Source organism: Rhopalosiphum maidis, chromosome 1, assembly GCF_003676215.2.
Source record: "Rhopalosiphum maidis isolate BTI-1 chromosome 1, ASM367621v3, whole genome shotgun sequence".
Classification (NCBI taxonomy): Eukaryota; Metazoa; Arthropoda; class Insecta; order Hemiptera; family Aphididae; genus Rhopalosiphum; species Rhopalosiphum maidis.
In genome coordinates, this window is record NC_040877.1 from 38,532,267 (window position 1) to 38,550,819 (window position 18,553).

The following is an 18,553-nucleotide window of genomic DNA, read 5'->3' on the forward strand; positions in this document are numbered from 1 at the left end:
TTTTATACAATAAAATTGAGAAAAACAATAATTCAGAAATTTTTAATATTGATTAAAAATAATATTTGTATAATGTTGTGTATTAATATTATCCTGTACACAGTATATAGACATACAGTATAATTTTAAAATCTAGGTATAGACTTAAACTTTTAAGAGTTTGAGGTATACTATAAGGCCGGGGCGTATTCTACACTCGCATTTTTCGCCATGTATGAGTCGGATGACAATGAATCTTAAATTCGACAGAATACGCCATGTTTAGTCCCGGGCTAAGAGAAATAATACTTTATTTTCAGTACCTGATTGTCACGTCTAAATAGCTAGCAGTTTTTTAAAGAAAAAAAACTAAAGAATACCTGATAAAGTTCACTTAAAAGTTCTAATAATTTTAACTTTTTATGAAGTCCACTTTTTTAAAGTTTCTTATAAGTTAGAGTCAAGAATTAGTAGTATTTGCATTTTTTTTCATAACACTCCAAATTCCAAGACATAGCTCACCGAATACAAAATTCGATTCACAGTTCAAGTATACAATTTTTTTTTACATTTTCTTATAATATTCGTGAATAATTACATTTTTTATTCTTTTCTGTCAGTTTTTTAGCTTAATTATTTAGTGCATACTCAACATTTTTAGAACATTTACGTACGTAGTTATCAATTTAATGTAAATAATTAATATAGTAATATTTTATATTATTTATAGACTATAGTATAATACTACAGATATATTTCATGTTTTCGTTTCTAGTATAATGTAATCGACTTATCGGTAAATATTTTTGAAAATTATAATTTATCAAAGAGACGAAGAATTGACCAAGTTGAGAGTAGTAGTTACGTTGACTTATAGGATATTTTGGAATTTGGAATGATATTTATTGACTTGTTTACTATAATATTCGGATGTTACAAAAAGGCCCGTATTGTCACAGAATCATTACTCAGTAGTCTTTAAGAGGACGTCACTCCCGCGTGTGTTGTTGTCTCCGTCTTACGCACGTATGACAGTAAATTTTCGTTCACCAGTTTCAATAGTGTGCTTTTAGTTTTGATATTAGAGTAAATTGAACTATTATCAAACTTTTAGGTAAGAACATTATCTGTGCTCTCTCTCGTTAGTTTTTATGATATTTTAATTTTTTATTTTATATTTTCACTCTATATAATATCAAAACTAAAAGAACACTATTGAAATTGGTGAACGAAAATTCACTATGTCGTATGTGTGTAAGATCGAGACAACACATGCGGGTGCGACGTCTTCTTAATATGTTATGTTGACAAGTAAAATATTACTAAAAAGTGAAAGAAGAATACAAACTACAAATTATATGAATGTTATTTAAGTATTTATAATTTATATGATAAACAGGTAGCTATAATTTAATAAAATCGTTTCTAATTTATTGTTTAGAATAGGTGTTCTATGAATTAATTTATATGAATATACTATATACAAAAACTTGTTCATTAATAAGTTATTTTTCGATTTTAAAAATTATTTTTGGCTTAACTTTTACATTTTAGTCTTTTTTTAGTAGCATTATTAGTAACTTTGTAATGCATTATTTTCTTAGCTCTACTCCCTCTCCGTACTCGTCCCTACTTATAACCTAACTGAACTCCATAATTTATATTATTACCAATTTTATTAATTAGGATGAGAAAACAAATGTTGATACTATCAAATGTTAATGTTAGATTTGAAGGTTCTATAAATATACATAACTATTGGCAAATATCAAGAATGACGTATTCCGTATGTTTAATTGCGTTTAAAATGCCCTGTAATCAATTCTATAATAAATAATAATATGATTTCTAGGATTAGATCGGTTATTGGAGCGTCTGAGCGAGTAGAGCTCTAGCTTATACGGGATCTCGCAACTTAGACACCTGGAATTTTTTTAGACCTGCATTACTTAGTTTGTACGACCCACACTTGTTCAATTAATAATAATTTATTGAGAATAAAAATTCATGATATTTTTAGCACTAACATTTTTATGATATACCTATGCGTAAAAAAATAAAAATATATAATAAATGTTTTATGTATAAACAAAGTAAGTACTTATTACTTACTACTCATAGGCGTGAGTAGGCCTGAATTTCGAAAGGTGCCTACAATTTTTCGGGCCCTCTCTTAACAAGTCATGTACACAGAGCTTGCGCTAATGTGCAGTTCTTATTTAAATGTTGTGCAGTTCATAATGTTTTGAATTTTTAATAATTAATTCTATATGTCTATAAGCTTATAACATAGATATTATTTGATATTATTTTGTTTTTCAAATTAATTAGAAATTATGATTGAACATTGATAATTTATCTATGAATATCAAGAGATTAAATCTAATACGGTCTTTAAAATAAACCGTGGTTATGACACCAAATATTGCGATTGTGCTCAAATTAATAACCATCTCCAATTAGAAAATATTGTTATCGATGAATAGGTTGTCATAAAAAAGAAAAAACATTTAAAAATTAGATTAATATTAATTGTTGTTAATCAAAATATAATTTAAGAAATTTTGTTATTTAAACTTTAAACTGACAATATTTAATATTTATGAATTTATGATATATAGTATGTGTTATAATTATACGCGAGCATAAAATTTTTTCACTTCTGAAAAAGAAACAGGGTGTGCAGCTCTAATATTTCTTTAACTCAAGCTCTGCATGTACATGTTTTAGTAAATTATAATGCACGAATAAATATTACTTACATTATATCACATATTAACCAGTGATATTACTATAGTACCAAGTAATATAATATTTCATTAGATAGTTGGATCTAAAATCTATTTTCAAGATAATTGCAATATTTAATTATTATTTTTACTTTTGTAGTCAATAATATCTAGCTGTTATAACCATAATAAGTTTTAACACGCAAATTTAAAATATTTTACGCTGTATTATTTTTTTAATCCCGAAACATATTTTTTTTACGACAGATTTTAGAATAAATACCATTTTTATTTTAATAATATTAGTTAAAATACGGACACATACATCATATGCTATAAGACTTACATTTTAGGGTCCCAATTACATTTGGAGGGTGCCCAGGCACACCCGGAACCCCACGTGCGCACACCTATGTTACTACTTAAGTACCTAGTAGTGTTGTGTGTTACTATATTAGTATTTTGTAATAGGTACATTTTGATTGGGATCCTCGCACCCCTCTAACCCTGACGGCCGACTTTCATTTCGAAGAAAGATTAACTTAAGAATGCTTCGCTAAAATTATATTTTATAGCCATCATAATGGAAATCTTTTGTACTTATTTATTTATTTGCATAGCGAAAGCGAATTCTATTAAAAGAGGTCTGTAATGAGCTCAGCACATCTACAATCTATATTCTATTGTTGACCTTTAGTCCTTTAAACTTGTTAGTTGTTTACGACGTACGTCTTATATTAAAATATTTACTGACAAAGAATCGATTATTTAGAAGGCTTAACAGTTAACACATAAACATATACTTTTACTTTTTTGTTGTACAAAAAATTATATACAAAAATCAATATTTTTGGTAAGTGAGTCCTTTACTTTTTGTCTTGCCTCAAGTTTAAAATTGTTCAGCATACTACTACTAATTGTAATTCTTCGAAATCTAATATTTTAATTTTTAAATATACTTTAAAGAAATAATAATAAAGACCAAATTTTCAAATTTTTGTTAGCCATGGAATGGAAGGGCCCTAGATCTATAGGCCATAGTTGTATTTAATCTATTAAGTGGTTGTATCTATGTAACCTCAAACGCACAACCATTAACCAATTGTACAATGATAACTGTCTCCCAATGTTGATAAATAAAATAAATGATAATAGCAAGTAAATTTTTTAACTTATTTTTTTATTTGCTAATCATTAAACTAATTAAAAGTAATTGACATGGGTCATGCCTAATATATTTAGTGGCTGTTAAACCGATAAAGTATTGTTGTAAAGTGCTGGCTATTATACGGCGAGTTCTCGGAATTGTAAATGTATATAATATATTCCAGTTTGAAATATAAACAGATTGTGCATTGGGATTTCAACAGACAACATAGAAAATTAATAAAATAAAAATATTCGAGATCAAAATATGTCGGCAGGACGGCCAATCAAATGTGTAGTTGTCGGCGATGGTACCGTGGGCAAGACTTGTATGTTAATATCGTATACTACTGACAGCTTTCCAGGAGAATATGTACCTACTGTGTAAGTATTAATCCATTAAACTATTAAAAACTATGGGATAAACAATATTATTGAGTATTGATTGTTGTTCAATAGATTTGATAACTATTCTGCACCTATGGTGGTTGACAGTATCCCTGTCAGTCTTGGTTTATGGGATACGGCTGGTCAAGAAGATTATGATCGTTTAAGACCACTTTCTTATCCACAGGTTAATATTTGTGTTTTATTAATTACTGTTTTCACTTCTGTTGTTTTAATTTTATTTTTTTCAGACGGACGTATTTTTGGTCTGCTTTAGTGTTGCTAGTCCATCTTCTTTTGAAAATGTGGTTTCTAAATGGTATCCTGAAATTAAACATCACTGTCCAGATGCTCCTATGATTTTAGTTGGTACGAAAATAGATTTAAGAGAAGACAAAGAAACGTTAAATGTCTTATCTGAACAAGGACTATCCCCAATCAAACGTGAACAGGGACAAAAGTTGGCCAATAAAATAAGAGCTGTAAAATATCTCGAATGTTCTGCATTGACTCAAAGAGGATTAAAACTGGTGAGTAAAAAAATTTGTGGCTTCTGATAAAGCTTATTATTTTATAATATAAAAATTATTATTGTAAATTCTCAAGGTATTTGATGAAGCTGTAAGAGCTGTTTTACGACCAGTACCACTTAAACACCAGCAAAGGAAATGCACTATAGCTTAGTATGACAGACTGAAGAAAGCAGCTGTATTCCTACCTCTGTATAAAAATTTAAAAGGGTTGTTCAGACACTTCATTCTTAATTTTTTAATTTTTTAATCGTATATTCAAATCTATTTGGCATGATTTATATGTTAGCTTGAAAACCAAGTCCAAAATCAGTGCCATTTAGTTAAATATTGTTGTTTACCAAAGATATGTTTAAACGGTTAATTTTATACTTTTAAAAAAATAAGCATTTTACTTTTCCATTGCCACGCATGACTATATATATATTATAAACAGTACAAAATTAATAAATAGTCTTCCTCGGTTGACAATGTAGTGCCTTTTTTATATTTTAAATTAATTCTCATTAATTTTTATTTTATTCATTGCACTATTAACTTTAGGCTTATTATAGATTTTTTTTTATCTATTATTTTGCTCAAAAATATTTTTTTGTAAAAACAAAGTACATGAATCTCTATTATTTAGTTATTTACATCTAGTCATGCAACATTTTTGTAATTAACGTAACAACAAATTGGCAGCTTAGATTAGAGGTTGTAAAAAAATTGACTGGTCAACATTATTGTCATACATTCAATTAAAAAGATTGTCATGTTTCATATTATTATAATTATTATAAATTGAATTTTTTAATTTAAATAAAATAAATTTGTGTTACTAAACGAATTACATTTATTGTTTTTTATTGTATAAGTAAGCAAGTGAAAAATTATATTATAAATTGTATATATTTCTTAACATTTAACAAGGAGAGCTATAACAATTTTTATTTAAGAGGACGTCATACCCGCATGTGTTGTTTCTGTCTTACGAATATAAGGCATAGCAAATTTGCGTTCAGCTGATTCAATTTTATGCTGTCAACTTTAATATTAGAGTCAATTTACCTATAATCATACTTAAAGGTAATAATATTATAGGCTTCTATTGATATCTTAATTTTTAAGTGAGTTATGTATTAAAACTTTAAATTGCTTGTATATTAACTCTAATATTAAATCTGCTGAATACAAATTTGTTATGCCTTACGGTCATAAGACAGAGACAACACATGCCATGTGGGTATGACGTCCTCTTAAGATATTTAAAAAAAATAAAAGTTGATAAGAAAAATAGCAAACTATTTTAATGTCTTAGTTGTAAGTTTTTATTGTAGGTAGATATCTAAAAGAAATATGAAACATATATGTCTAAATTGTAAGTGCTTGATATATACAATTATTTACTATTTATTTATCATTTTTATTAAACTATATAACAAATTAAGTAAGAAATAAATTAATAAATTAATTTAAACATTCAAGTGTTATTATTTCAATAGTAACTCAATAGATGATTTTACTAATAATATACTTATTTATTTAGCCAAATAATTTAAACTATTTATTAGTTATATTATGGAGACAATGAATACAAGCAGGGCCAAATTTAGTAATTTCAGCCCATATAAATTTCCAGTTTGTAACATATGCTCGAGCCTAGCTCCTACTAAAATAAATTGTATGACTACTTTTTATATGAGCATTCCGCTCATTTATTATACTTTTAAATTGTTTCGATTTGTTTTACTAGTTTTTTTTTTATGTACCTATTCTATAAATAAAAATGTGTAGATGTATAAAAATATTTTGAAATAGTAAAATTAACTTGATTTTCAACTTTAATAGGTGATTTTTGGTAGCAAAAAAAAAAAATTGAATGGGTTCTTTATTACATCTTATGTATTTTCACCATTAATTTTTCTATTTTATTGTATTTTCATTTTTATTTGTTAAGTATAATAAGTGATATTATGTATATACAATATACATAACTCATTAAGTATATTATTATGGTTTTACTTAGAATTTATAATGTATATCTTTTCTAGTCTTTCAATAAGCCCAACATTTTAGTGGCTCACTAAGATTTTCTCTATAGCTCACTGGTTCAATCCAGAACTGAATTTAATTATACATGTGGTACAGAAAACTTAAAACATAGACAATATAACATTTTGTTACCTTGTGTATTAAAGAAAATTAGATAATTTTACATAACTGGAGTACACATAAATAATTTCATTATTCATTTTGATTAGTCATCACTCATCATAGACTGGCAATATTATATTACAAGAAAATTATACAAATTAATTAAAATGTTGTCCATAGAACTTATTATTATATCAATACAATAAAATGCTAGGAAATGTAGATATATAAATAAAATACCTGTAATAAAAATATCATCGAACATGATTATATTTTAGAGGTATACTTAATTTAATAATTTACAAATATCAGTTTGATTTTATTTTTGCTAGTGTTTAGTAATAGAAGGAAAGATAATTAATACTTACTCTATCAAAAATATAAATTAGTAGTACTTAGCAATAATTTATTATAACCTATACACAGGTAGGCATTACTGGTACTAGGTAGTGGATTTTAAAAATCATAGTTATTACCTTTGAATTTAAAAGAATGTATAAAATAAATGTTTTATTCTGTAATTATTGATTTTTTTTTATTATAATTGATGTGTTTATAAAGTTTAAAATACTAATGGGCAACTGCAAACTACATTTTGATCTCCATATTTGCTGTCAATGCGACCAACACTTGGCCAAACTTTTTGCTCGTGTCCCTAATGAACAAATATTAAATGGTCATTATATTATAATTTATAATATAGATTTAAAATTTTAAATACCATTGGATAAGCTGCTAATTTTCTAGAATATGGTCTATTCCATTCGTCACTACAAATTTGTTTCAATGTATGTGGTGCTAATTTTAACACATTTTGTTCCCGATCAGCTTTGCCATTCTCTATTTGTCTGATTTCTTCTCTTATGCCTTATGTTTAAATTATAAAAACCGTTACATTTTTAACAAATTATAAATTAAATTAATGTACTCACTGATTAGAGCATTACAAAATCTATCTAATTCCATTTTACTTTCAGATTCTGTAGGTTCTATCATCAATGTACCAGCAACCGGCCAAGACATAGTAGGAGCATGAAATCCTAAAAAAAAATTAATAATCTATTATATTTATAGATATATAAATCATACATACATACCGTAATCAATTAATCGCTTAGCAATATCTGTAGCATCAATATTTGCAGTCTTTTTAAATTCTCTTGTGTCTATTATGAATTCATGAGCTACCAATCCACATTTAGTGCCAACAAACAATGTTTTGTAGTGAGAACTTAACTTTTTACTCATATAATTAGCATTTAATATAGCTACTTGAGTTGCTTTCTTGAGTCCTTGAGAGCCCATTAACTATAAATGTATTTTTATTAATATATGTTTATTAAAAGTAAAATATAAATTACTTTTATATATGCCCAAGAAATAGGTATGATAGAAGCTGATCCATATGGAGCAGCACTAACAGTACCCAAACTTAATTCATTACCGTTGTGGATAATTGGGTGAGTTGGTAAAAACGGAGCCAAGTGTGATTTACTAAGTAACAATAAATAATAAATATTCCTTATATTAAATTATAAATTTATATCAATTACTACCACTAAATCACTTAAATCCTTACACAACTATTGGTCCCATCCCAGGACCTCCGCCACCATGAGGTATACAGAATGTTTTATGTAAATTCAAATGAGATACATCAGCTCCAATATCACCAGGTCGACATAATCCAACTTGTGCATTCATGTTAGCTCCATCCAAGTAAACCTTAATTTTGAAGTATGAGTTAAGTTTTATAATATATTTTTGATATAGAATCATATTTTTATTACTTGTCCACCATTTGAATGTATTGTTTCACAAATTTCCATAACAGATTCTTCAAATACTCCATTAGTAGACGGATATGTTATCATTATACACGATAATTGGTTTTTATATTTATTAACCTACATGAATAATAAGAAAATAGATCAACTTTGTTAGATTTAATGAAGCAAAAAAAAATAAACACCAATCTAGTATACCTATTAGATAGACCTAAAGGTATAAATAGTAGGTAAGCATATATTATAAAATAATATAATACATTAATATAGATAATATAGTCATAATTTACAAAGCATAATAATGAAACTAATGTAAGGTAATTAGGTGCTTATACCTTATCTTTGAGATGATGTAAGTCAATGCAACCATCTTTGGACACGTTCACCAACTGAATATCCATTCCAGCCATTTGCGCTGATGCTGGATTAGTACCATGTGCTGACGTAGGAATTAGACACACTTTTCTATCTCCTTCCCCACGGTGTTGATGATATTTCATTATGGCACATAGACCGGCAAATTCTCCTTGAGAGCCGCTAGTATAGTGTGTATCATAACGCATAAGTTTATACAATTATTTAAAATATTTTTTTTATTAAATTCATGCAGGTATACCTATTGGGCTGAAAAGATATTTTGTCATAACCAGTTAGCTGGCAGAGATCGTATTCTAATTCTTGTAAGATTTGGTGATATCCTGGAACTTGTTCCGGTGGCACAAATGGATGAATGTTAATAAATCCAGGTTCTGAGAGCGGTAACAACTCGACGGTAGCATTTAATTTCATTGTGCACGATCCCTAAAAAAATAAAATAAAATAAATATCTATATATTTTATAACCGACAACTCGACTCACTAATGGAATCATGGAGTGAACAAGTGAAACATCTTTATTTTCCAATTGTTTCATGTATCGAACAATTTGTGTTTCTGATTGATGATTGTTAAATACTGGATGTTGTAAATACTGTGACGTCCTCTTAAATAATGTTTTACTTACGCTTTTTTCTAAAATCTCATCATTAGATATAATCTAAAATGATTAATTAATTGAACATATTATTGAATCACCTATATGGTATACCTACACTACTATGTACACCTATTATATAGGTATACTTACATTGTTTTTATTATTTTCGCCTCCAAAAATCCACAGCAAGTCGTCTATGTCTTCGGATGTTACTGTCTCGTCCAGTGATATGCCAATCTATTATACGAAGAATAACGAATTAAAATAAAATCTGCAGGACTTGCATACAACTGAATAATACAATTTAGGTAGATATACTCACAGATTGGTCGTCGAAAAACCTCAGATTGATCTTTTTTTCTCTACACCTGTCGATTATTTCCAGTTGAGGAATCGTTGTCTTCAGGTGCAAGGTATCGAAAAAACTGGCATCGCTCGTGCTGCATCCAGGTATTTTGTCAAGCGCTGTCTTAAGTATCACGGTACTGTTGTGCACTCTCTGAGCGATATTTCTCAGTCCTACGGGACCATGGTAGATTGCGTACATAGCGACCACATTTGCTAGCAGGGCTTGTGCAGTACAAATGTTGCTGGTTGCCCGTTCACGACGTATATGTTGTTCACGGGTTTGCAATGTTAATCTGTACGCCTTGTCTCCATCTGCATCTCTTTACAAATAATATAAAATAAGAGATACATAAATGATATTCTATATAATAGTATATACCTAGTTGTAATTAAAATAAATAAATAGGTATGAAGTGGTTTCAGTCTAGACAATTATAAATAACTTTGAGTTGGATAGTTATTGGATCCAAAATTTCAAAATTGGCATGAGTTGGGTGTAGTCTAGAACAATCAAATTTTTTGAAAAAATTATTTTGGGCTAGTACAGTCTACTTCTTGGAAGGCAACACTTGTAGGTTCGATACAAAGCTTAAATGTCGTTGACCATAATTAATATTTACATTATATAGTTTAAATTAGTGAATTAATTAGGAAAGGAATTTAAATGATACATCTTCCACAAAATTAAACTGTATCGATTGTCTCACTTGTAAAATAAAACATCTCTTCTAAAAATATTTATTTTTATTTTGTTTTTAGCATGATATTACGTTACATGTGTGGCCTCTGTATGTGAATTTCCAAGTAAAGTTTTTAATAAAACAAAAATGTAAGGGTGAACTACATAAAATATTATGATGACAATCTATTGTAAGCGGACCCAATTCGAATATTATCATATTACTATGTGGAATAATCTCGTGTTTAATTTAGGCGATCAAATATTTCTGGACCCAACCCGAGTTTTTCCACAATTAGGTACCTATGTAATATCAACACCTACACAAATTATTATAGTTAAGTACCTACTTCTACTTGCCTATTTATTATAATTGTCGAATGGATATACAGTTTAACTATAGTGGTGGATTTATGCGTGAGAAAATCGATAAAAGCAAGTGAATACTCCTTATAATTAATTGAATTTTATAAAAAAAAAAGCCCTAAAAAGATTTGAACGTATCATTGAACTTATTACATATATATTATGAGTTATGACTTAAGAGTTATAACTATAACAAAATATGTTCACAAAATTGTACTAGTTAATTATGTATTAACAACTGTAAGTTAACCATGAGTTAGAAGTAGATAGATATAGTCATCACATTGACGTAACTAAGGGGGGGGGCTTGAATGGGATTAAGTCCTCCCCAGAATTTTTGGGTAAATGTATGTGCTTATAAACATTTTAGAATTAACTTTATTTTTGCCTACAATACAAAAAAAATAATGTTTCATATATAATATATACTAATAATCATTCAAGTCAGTTGTAAACACTAAACACCAATAGAAATAATTAATAATAATCTAATTAAAAAAAAATTGCTATAAAACATTTTTCGGAATCTAGCCCCCTCCCCTAATTTAAAGGACTAGTTACGCCTATGGACGATAGTCATATAATTACAATATTATAATATATAATTAAAATACAAGTATAATATAGAGGAGGGACGGCCATATAGCTTGCGTTACCTACCTCGTAATACCGACCATCCTTCCCGGTATCAGTCGCATCAAAGGTTTCTTGCATGCGATAAATGCAGCGTGTGGTCCTCCATATCCGAGCGGGGTGCCAAGTCGTTGACTACTTCCCACCACAATATCCACTCCGTATTCGCCTGGCGCTTTGATCAGCGTAAGCGACAACAAATCCGTGGCACACACGACTAAAGTCTATGATATAACTGATATAAGTGATTATAGAGCTGACGGTATACATGAAATTCATCCACCGATATTCCGCGGTAATGTTTATATCTAATATACTAGTTGATTTGGGTGTACCAGTAAGTCGATATTATTATCAGTATAACTACCGACACAGAAGTAATACTTCTCAACTTTAGTTAATAACTAAAGTTGAGTTTTCACTGTCTATACTCCGTATATAAACGTGTTAAGTTCAACTGCATTTTTCACGTGTTTTTTCTTATAAGTACAGTGAATACATGTACTGGATTTATACGATAATAAGCCTATATTTACAAATACCAAAGAATCGGCAATTATTAGTAAAACCGGTATGGTGAAATACATAATATTGACATATTAACACCTAATGCTTAATAGATCTATGGTAAATATAAATAAAGGTCATTTTTTGTATGAGTGGTATTTTCAGTTTAACGAAACGGACAACCGTCTGCTATACGTTGTCCGCCAATTTTAAATATTATACCCCCCATAATTTTCATAAATATTTCTATTGATTACCTACATCAGAGGTGACGAATCTTTTTGGGTCAAGAGCCAAATTTTTCACGTACCCAAAGGAAAATATATTTTCTAAGGATAAAAATAAAGTTACAGATTTATTATATTATTTTATTAAGTAAGTACACATTTTTTCGTAATTATAATTTTTAAAATTTATAAAATCTGTTTCTTTGAATTTCTTTTAACCAAAATTTTATAAATAGCATAATTTTTAATAATTTAAAGTTTTCACGATTGAAATTTGATCAACGTAGGTTCGTCACCCCTGGGCCCTGACCTATATCATCAAGACTATGGCGAGTAATAGACTAATAGATAATAATAATATGTAGTAGAAAAAAGGTAATCCATGACCTATTTTGTACATTAAGCAATACAATATGATATTGCATAAGACTTATAAATAACAATTAGGAAGTAATAATTAAACACTCATAATATTAGGTACTTATGACAACAAAAATCAAAAATATGTTAACCTTTTAAATTTTTATTCAATACCTTTTACATAAACTATTTTGATTCCCAGTAAAAAACGGATCAGATAAAACCACAAATTCAATGCTAACTATCATTCCAATATTCTTACATCTATAAATCAATAATATATTTTTACTTAAAAAAGCACATCATCATCTTATAACCAAAAAATCACGCTAAGCTCAAAGTTTAAAATATAAATAAAACTAGTCACTGGAATGGCTATTGGTTGTATCAAAATTTTTTTGGATTATTTTTATTTTTGTTATTTCACTGAATTAGTTGTTTAATTTTTCATCTTTATTAAACAAAGATCTTTCAAAACAAATAAAGTTGAATTAGTTGCATGATGTTGGTTAACTAAGTATTCAACCACAGATTTTATTACAAATAATAATTGAAAACTTTTAAACATTTTTTAAAAAAATCACCAAAGTGCACGGGACAGACAGAATTATAAAACTTAGAAAAAATATCTAAGATATTATTAAAATTATAAGATTTATGTACAGAGTTGTTGACCAACACCTGATAATATAATGATGTTATAATGATATTAAATATTAATTGAATAATATGTTTATCTAATCTCAGAGAAAACACGTGATGTAGTGGCCAATTGAGTAAAGTATAATACAATGGGTATACTTATAGTACTGGTATTGTATTACATGATGCGTTTTACGTTTCTAGTTTTCAATATTGAATAGTTTTTCAAATAGGTAAAATTATATTTTAAATTGATCAATGAAAAACTTTCCCCTAGGATTTTTTTTCTTTATCGTTCAAAAACTTTGAAACTTTAATTGTAATTATAGTGGTACCTATATTATATTGGTATTATACACGAACCTCATTGTCATGAGCTTTACGCACGATCTCTCCGTAATCCAATATATGACCATATGTGTCTGGGTACTGTAATAACACACCACTGTACGCTTTAAAGTCTTCCACTTGGCTCGGATCACCAGAGCAGACATCGATGCCAAGGGCAGAGGCTCTAGTATGTATAACCGATAATGTCTGTGGGTGTACATTGTCTGCAACGAACCAGCGTTTCCGTTTGTTGTGGCGATACGTCATCGCCAGCGCTTCGGACGCCGACGTGGCTTCGTCTAATAGAGACGCGTTGGCTACGTCCATACAGGTAAGGTCGACAACCAATGTCTGGAAATTTAGTAGACTTTCTAGTCGACCTTGACCGATTTCCTCTTGGTAAGGGGTGTAAGGTGTCAACCTACATTGCACAACAGGCACATTTTATAAAGTATTTAAGTAAATTTAATTTCTATATGTAGTATAGAGTATATTATAGTATATTCATATTAGTAATATTTGTTCTACAGTTAAAAAACCTAATCAAGAGAGAAGAGTGGAATGAGCGGATAGAGCAAGTGTATTTACGACTATTTATGTAAACCTAACCTTACTGTGATTAGGACATTGTCAAATTAAAATATAAATTTATATACGATATACCTATATATTTATTTTTTTAAATTTTTGATTTGATTTTTTGATAGAGTTTGCAATTAAACTTTTTTTAACTTCTTTAGAAATATCATATTACATATAGAGTGCCTATAATATAGTGTAAATATTCCAATGTACCAATAATTATAGTACTTAACTAGTAAACACAATTAATGTACAATATATAGCATCAGAGCATTGAAAACAAAATATTAAAAAAAATAAGCATACCATCCAGGATTCTCCAGCATGTTTCTCACGATGACATGAGGCGTATGGCAGTTGTAGTAACCCATCCCGATAAAACTTCTCCATTTTTGATTTTTACTTGCAATGGATTTTATCAAAGCGGCTAGAGATTGCTCATCTGTGAAATGTGTTTATTTATTAACTTATAGATTTATTCCATTATTTTTTATTTTTGGTAAATGTAATAATTAAATAATCAAATACAATATCTTTACCGCGGAATATGCCCAATACTACCTCAATAATCAACCAATTCTTCTTATTAAGTGTATACGCTACTTTAGAATCCTTATATGACATAGACCGTTGGCTAATCTGGCAATCACACACAATTAACAAAACCCGAAAAATAAAAAGCCGTTTCTGACTGATTCGGCCACTTTTAACCTTTAAGTACACGAAACTCCCCAATAAACTCTTAATCTACAAACTCCTACTAAGTCCCAAATGGACTTATGGAATTCAACTTTAGGATGTTGCCAAAATATTCAACATCAACCGCATCCAAAGATCTCAATCTAAAGTTCTACGTGCAATTTTGAAACCACTATTCTTTCAAATCTAAATTTCAATTGTAATATTAATATCTACTATGCATAGACAAATATAATACAAATACTTGGTGACAATTTTAAGTTTCTACAGTTATTCGTTTTTTTTAAATTATAATAAAATAAAGAAATTAATTCTGTCCTGATTATAAAGAAAAGAGAAATGGGAATTTTTAATTTTTACCCTACAAAGTACTACTATAGATCCAATTTTTTAGAAGAAACCATGCCTAAAGTTGAAAATTGAATCATTTTTTTCCCTCAAAAGGTGACGATAGACATTAAAAGAACACTACAGATCGCTGTATTAATCATTACATTCGTCGCTCTGCTCTGAATCTAAAATAATAATAATGTAAGATATTATTATAATTAAAGTTTGTATAAATGACTAAATGAGTACCTACAATAAATTAATATAATAACCTATATATATATATATAATAGTATGTATTATAGTTTACTTTGTATTCAAATCATTATTATTTTTATTATGTATTATGTAATAGTATTGGTATAATGTATTAATGCGGAGTGATTGTATTACAAACATAAACTGTTTTAGTTTGTATTTTATATATTCCATTTAATGTGTAAATATGAATGCATTAATATAAATTCATTATTTCATTAACAAAAATTAAAATTCCTGCATAAACAAGAGGTTATCAATTGTTTGATATAATACATAACATACCTATAATAACTGACGATTTTAAATTAGGCGTCTTCTGGAGATAAACGCTATCTGGGATCACGGCCTCGCTCAAGTCTTCTAAACTCTGAAAATATTAATTTATGGTCCATGTAAGTTTAACAATTTTATTTTCAAGGTATATGATAAAAATCTTACTCATACCTATTCGAGCTAGAATAAAAAATAAAATGGGTATGATTATTTTACAGATAGCTCGATCAAACAATCGAATTATTATGATTATATAATGACTAGGTATATAATCTGTACATAAACTACTAGCTATGCTTTATTTATATTTCCACGTAGTATTTGGTGTGTATATGTGTTTAGTACACATGGAGCAGCTTAGCTGCATTGTTCAAAGTAGTTATTATGTGTTATTTACATTATTTGATTATTTTAGAAATATTAATTTTTATTTTGTTTTTCATTTTAATAATTAATTTAAAAGTTTAGGTAGATAGTGATTAGTGATAGTACTAACAATTTTGATTTTGGAAATTAAACGTGTAATAATTGTTTAATCAATAATCATATATTGTATCTTTTTCAATAGTTGTATTTGTTCATCAATCCACTTGTCTTTAAACTTTTAAAGAGATCTTTATGTAAACACAAGTAGTGAATTTATATTTTATATTGATTATATATAAATTAAAGTAGGTACCTACTATTTATAATATAATAATAAAAAATACTATAGGTATAAAACAAGATGAAGAAACTACTGTTGTACATGCTAGAACTGAGTAGGTACCTATAGTATTATTTTTAGTTTTAATAGTAAAATACACCCAATTCTTTACTAGTACTTAACTTTAAGCGTTTTTTAAAAAGAACCTATAGTGCTGTGATTTAAAATATAATGAATTTAAAAAAAAATAAAAGTAGATACGGAATTAACTCATCGCAATAACTTAAGTCTAGACTTATTATATTTAATACCAATATATCTAATGGTTAGCTTTTTTACCACACTTTTCTTTTTTTATCCATAACATATAAATGACATAAATTATAATCATAATAAAACAAAATGTAATAACTAATAATCTACTTAAAAATTCAAATTAACAATTTAAAATTACTTTTAGATTATATCTAGCTCACAATTAAAACTATTGATAAATAAATATAAAAAAAAAGATAAAAATTAAATTCTGATTCACCATTTTTAAATATCATTATAAACCAATTATTTACTCAGCATTATTTTTTTAAAAATGTTGAGATTGAATTGTACATTACACAAAACAATAAGCTGTTATGTGTCAGTATAATTGTCTATGTGTTTAAATTTAAAAATTAGGAAATTCTGTGTTTGTGATAAAAAATGTACGCACAGTAGAAAAATTAGACCCGATACTTTTTGAAAAAAGGAAAGTTTTTTTAATGCAAATATATATAGATACCTATCTGTTATATTATCAATCACCTTATTTTGATAACTAAAGAAATTCGTTTGAAAAGGTAAACTATTCATTCGATAATTATAAACATGTCGTAAGCCATATGGAAAATTAATCTTTTTGCAAAAAGATTAGGTTTTTTGCGATGGGGTAGCCCGTTTGCGAACTAATTATTTGTCCAAAAGGCCAGCTGTTTTTTAAGCTTATTGCAGATAGACTAACATTACTCAGCAGTTAGGCCTTTAAAAAACTATATAATTATTTTTCATATTGTAATTTATCACTTGTTCATAAAAAATAACAAAATAATTAGAATATGTAAGGTGTACAAGTATACCTATCATATTTATTTATATATTTTCTTTTTTGGTAATTATATGTTTTAAAAATAAATAAATAAAAATAGTTCTATGATAGTCAATAATTGTACAATATTATACAACTTCACTAAATAAATATAACAGGTAAAGTTTTATAAAATTATGCATTACGTATGATACAATATTATAATAATTATGTAAAATATTATATATTTTTTTAAATGATAAAAAAAATATAACAATAGTTAATAAACAGTTAATAACTTAACGTAGATCAAATAATTACTAAGCTATAATAACAGTTAAACACATAACACAAAAAATATTTATTTTTAAGAATTTTCAATTCTATTCAAAATATGCTAGACTAATTTTTATGCACATTCAAAACGCACCTGATATCCCAGTTCTTTTAGCATCAGCTTTTGGTCGGAATCATTGGGTCCGATGTGTCGCTGAATAAAAGATTCACGACCGAACACAGAATTCGATACATTTAACGAGTAAAAGCGTTGCGTCCTGCGCAAACAATTTAAACAGCGAAACATGACTGACCACTGTTTCCTAACGCAATAATATTATCGTCATCACTCATCACCGTATTTAATCAACAGCGAATCAACTGGTTACTATTTGTACAATTATACAATACAGTTATTATTATTATTTATTTTTAACAACTAATCACAACCGCTTACTTAAATTTACTATACGATGATAAAATTATAAATAATAATGAAAATGGCTACAATTAAATACATATAATATTATACAATACGGTTACGACCTATAATATAATCATCTGCAATATCGAGGTATGTCTATTATTTATTACATATATAAATTTCATTTATTTTTTAATTATTCAGTTAAAAATTGCAGTCTAATAATCGAATCATACACAG

At 27.7% G+C, this 18,553-nt stretch overlaps 2 protein-coding genes across 2 annotated transcripts; one reads left to right on the forward strand and one right to left on the reverse strand.

Moving 5' to 3' along the window:
• The first annotated feature begins 3,853 nt into the window (after positions 1-3,853).
• On the forward strand, positions 3,854-5,603 carry LOC113553520 (ras-related C3 botulinum toxin substrate 1). The gene is made up of 4 exons (XM_026956892.1): positions 3,854-4,238; positions 4,314-4,428; positions 4,493-4,771; positions 4,848-5,603. The coding sequence occupies exons 1-4, from the start codon at positions 4,123-4,125 to the stop codon at positions 4,923-4,925; spliced, it is 588 nt and encodes a 195-aa protein (XP_026812693.1). The 5' UTR covers positions 3,854-4,122; the 3' UTR covers positions 4,926-5,603.
• Positions 5,604-7,404: 1,801 nt separating this feature from the next.
• LOC113549270 (glycine dehydrogenase (decarboxylating), mitochondrial) lies at positions 7,405-18,231 on the reverse strand. Its single transcript, XM_026950492.1, has 17 exons — positions 18,044-18,231; positions 15,917-16,001; positions 14,651-14,786; positions 13,796-14,183; positions 11,724-11,920; positions 9,993-10,338; positions 9,821-9,907; positions 9,554-9,730; positions 9,311-9,495; positions 9,030-9,231; positions 8,698-8,814; positions 8,487-8,632; positions 8,269-8,401; positions 8,005-8,215; positions 7,840-7,947; positions 7,629-7,774; positions 7,405-7,562 (listed from the first exon to the last, which is right to left on the reverse strand). The coding sequence occupies exons 1-17, from the start codon at positions 18,194-18,196 to the stop codon at positions 7,470-7,472; spliced, it is 2,910 nt and encodes a 969-aa protein (XP_026806293.1). The 5' UTR covers positions 18,197-18,231; the 3' UTR covers positions 7,405-7,469.
• Positions 18,232-18,553: the final 322 nt, after the last annotated feature.

Excerpts from the sequence above, each read along its gene's own strand:
- LOC113549270 (XM_026950492.1), bottom strand. The coding sequence starts at position 18,196 with ATGTTTCGCTGTTTAAATTGTTTGCGCAGGACGCAACGCTTTTACTCG. Across the intron at positions 14,184-14,650 it reads ATGCTGGAGAATCCTGGATG|GTTGACACCTTACACCCCTT; the intron begins GTATGCTTATTT and ends TGTGCAATGTAG. Across the intron at positions 7,948-8,004 it reads TAAGCGATTAATTGATTACG|GATTTCATGCTCCTACTATG; the intron begins GTATGTATGTAT and ends ATTTTTTTTTAG.
- LOC113553520 (XM_026956892.1), top strand. The coding sequence starts at position 4,123 with ATGTCGGCAGGACGGCCAATCAAATGTGTAGTTGTCGGCGATGGTACC. Across the intron at positions 4,429-4,492 it reads GACCACTTTCTTATCCACAG|ACGGACGTATTTTTGGTCTG; the intron begins GTTAATATTTGT and ends TATTTTTTTCAG. Across the intron at positions 4,772-4,847 it reads CTCAAAGAGGATTAAAACTG|GTATTTGATGAAGCTGTAAG; the intron begins GTGAGTAAAAAA and ends TAAATTCTCAAG.